The following is a 3,149-nucleotide window of genomic DNA, read 5'->3' on the forward strand; positions in this document are numbered from 1 at the left end:
GTGTATTTTCCATTTTACCCCTCGTATTGTTTTGTTGAGTGAAGGATAGTCCCAACAGCTCAATAGACGATAGTTTGTAATTCAGGACAATGTCATTCCTAGATAGGAAGATAGTAGATCCGGGTCCACTCTCCTTGCCGGCTTGGCTTGTTCGGGACTAGCGACGCCTGCCCGTGCTGACTAACCGCATCTGCCCTAGCGCCCTTCTCTCAACCTCATCCCACCTGCACCAAAAAAATAAACCACCTTCTGCCTTCTCCTTCGCGTTTTTCTCTTGCAACATTCCCTCTCTCTTCTCTCTTCTCCTCTACTCCTCGTAACTCGCTCTGCCCCCGTTCCCTGGTACGGTGTCTCTGCTGTTGCATCCGTGCTTCACTCGCCACTTCCCTTGTCGCGACCAATCCCAACTCGCAACAAACAACAAATTCGGGTCTTCGTTGAGTGCAGTTAGTGGAAAACCCCACCAACAACAGCCGCTTCAACGTCGAACTTGGTAATTATAAACGGGGATTCTAACGCACGAATCGCATATGCCTGATATACCGGAAACTCAATTTAATTGATTTCCCTTTGCTTGATCATCCCTCTTCCTTTATATCTCAAACCGCACGCGTCTCTACCTTCTCTCTTTCCCCCCTTTGCCTTGCACTTCAAAAAGCAACATTTCCGGATATTCCCTGTGATAGCACCGAAGAACGCACGACATCACACTACAAGATAATTAGACAATACCAATACGGAAACAAAAAACTATTGGCCACAACCGTACGAACGATCCAACGTTAAAGAGCAACAATGTCGTTGTTGCCGCAGAACGTCCACGTTGCGCTCTCACAGCTCCTGCTTGCACTAGCATCTGCCGACAATATAGTGCGGGCACAGGCCGAGGAACAGTTAAACAATGAATGGGTGAAGGGCCGTCCTGATGTTTTGCTCATAGGGCTGGCGGAACAATTACAAGGCGCTGAGGATGCCGGGGTATGCACTAAGAAGGATATTCCTTGCCTTTCAATTATACCTTATCTTTTTCTTTTCGCGAGGTTTGTTGAATATATGTGTGTGTATGTATACATTTACTTAGTTATTGTCTCCTGATTAGACGCGATCCTTCGCCGCTGTTCTGTTCCGTCGGATATCGACACGGTCAACGAACGTGCCCGATACTTCCGAATCTAAGGAGTTGTTCTTCACACTTTCGAAGGAGCAGAGAGTGGCTATTCGAGAAAAACTGCTGGAGTCGCTAGGAAGTGAGAGTTTGGCCCACGTACGAAATAAGATTGGTGATGCCGTGGCTGAAATTGCGGGGCAATATGCCGACAACGGTATGTTTTTTTTGTCCCGCATCGATTGCGAATTACGAGAACTTAGCTCCTAACCAATTTATTTATCTATTGGGGATGTTCTAGGGGAACAATGGTCTGAACTTCTTGGAGTGCTTTTTCAGGCTAGCCAGTCTACTGATCCTGGTATGCGTGATTCCGCGTTCCGGATATTTTCGACGACACCAGGTATTATTGAGAAACAACATGAGGAAATGGTGGTGGGTGTGTTCGCGAAAGGTTTTAGGGATGAGAATATTTCTGTACGCAACCTTACATTCAAAGGGACAAAACGATGCTTCTTGCGTTTACTGATGATTCCGGAATACAACTATAAGGTCAGGATATCCGCGATGGAAGCATTTTCGTCATTCTTCCGATCCGTCACCAAGAAGAGCCAAAGCAAATTCTTCTCCCTAGTCCCTGATGTTCTCAATATATTGCCTCCCCTGAAAGAGGCAGACGAGAGTGACGAACTGTCCAAGGCCTTCATTTCGTTAATTGAGCTCGCGGAAGTGTGCCCAAAGATGTTCAAGGGTCTCTTCAACAACCTCGTAAAGTTTAGCATCAGCGTTATTGGTGATAAAGAACTGTCCGATCAAGTGAGACAGAATGCGCTGGAGTTGATGGCTACGTTTGCCGATTATTCCCCAAAGATGTGCCAGAATGACCCGACATATCCAGAAGGAATGGTTACTCAGTGTCTGAGTTTGATGACTGATGTTGGTTTGGATGATGAGGATGCGACTGATTGGACGCAGTCAGAGGATGTAAGCACTGATACAATTTTTGGGGGGCAGTGGTGGCTGGTAAACAATGTTGCTGACTCTAATTTTTTTACAGCTTGATCTTGAGGAAAGCGACAAGAACCACGTTGCTGGCGAGCAATGCATGGACCGCCTTGCCAATAAACTTGGCGGCAAGGTAATCGTGCAAGCAACTTTCAGCTGGGTGCCTCGCATGATGTCATCAACCTCCTGGAGAGATCGGCATGCGGCGCTTATGGCGATTTCTGCGATATCTGAAGGTTGCAGGGATCTTATGGAGGGCGAATTGGGTCAGGTTCTCGCTCTTGTCACACCAGCTCTGCAAGATCCACACCCGCGAGTCCGTTTTGCTGGGTGCAATGCCCTTGGCCAGATGAGCACCGATTTCGCACCAACCATGCAGGAGAAGTACCATTCAATTGTTCTTGGAAATATCCTCCCCGTTCTGGATTCGACGGAACCCCGCGTTCAAGCCCATGCCGCTGCTGCGCTAGTTAACTTCTGCGAGGAGGCTGAGAAGGAGATTCTTGAACCTTATCTTGAGGAGCTTTTGAGACGTCTGCTGCAACTATTGCGAAGCCCCAAGCGATTTGTTCAGGAGCAGGCGTTGTCTACGATCGCTACGATCGCTGATTCTGCGGAGGCTGCATTTGGCCAGTTCTATGATATGCTTATGCCACTGTTGCTAAACGTTCTGAATGAGGAACAATCAAAGGAATTCCGAATTTTGCGTGCGAAGGCTATGGAATGTGCCACCTTGATCGCGCTGGCGGTTGGAAAAGAGAAGATGGGCCAGGATGCCTTGACTTTGGTACAGCTTCTTGGAAATATCCAACAAAACATTACGGATGCGGACGATCCTCAATCTTCGTATCTTCTCCATTGCTGGGGCCGCATGTGCCGAGTTCTCAATCAAGATTTTGTTCCATATCTTCCCGGAGTTATGCCGCCACTTCTCCAGGTTGCTGCTGCCAAAGACGATGTTCAGATTCTTGACGATGAAGAGCAATTTAAACAGTCGACTACACATTGGGGTGGGAGATCGTCTCGTTGAAGGCAAGGT

General features: G+C 47.8%; 1 protein-coding gene across 1 annotated transcript in view; it reads left to right on the top strand.

Moving 5' to 3' along the window:
- Nucleotides 1–795: 795 nt before the first annotated feature.
- The window catches only part of HCAG_05530 (conserved hypothetical protein), a gene marked incomplete at both ends in the record, with an annotated part of 4,388 nt that continues 2,034 nt past the window's right edge, over nucleotides 796–3,149 (top strand). The window contains 4 exons of the mRNA XM_001540013.1: nucleotides 796–978; nucleotides 1,100–1,322; nucleotides 1,407–2,089; nucleotides 2,163–3,120. Coding sequence (XP_001540063.1) covers nucleotides 796–978; nucleotides 1,100–1,322; nucleotides 1,407–2,089; nucleotides 2,163–3,120 — 2,047 coding nt within the window. The remainder of the gene's footprint in view (nucleotides 979–1,099; nucleotides 1,323–1,406; nucleotides 2,090–2,162; nucleotides 3,121–3,149) is intronic.

This window comes from Histoplasma capsulatum, genomic scaffold, assembly GCF_000149585.1.
Source record: "Histoplasma capsulatum NAm1 scaffold_5 genomic scaffold, whole genome shotgun sequence".
NCBI classification, from domain to species: Eukaryota; Fungi; Ascomycota; class Eurotiomycetes; order Onygenales; family Ajellomycetaceae; genus Histoplasma; species Histoplasma mississippiense.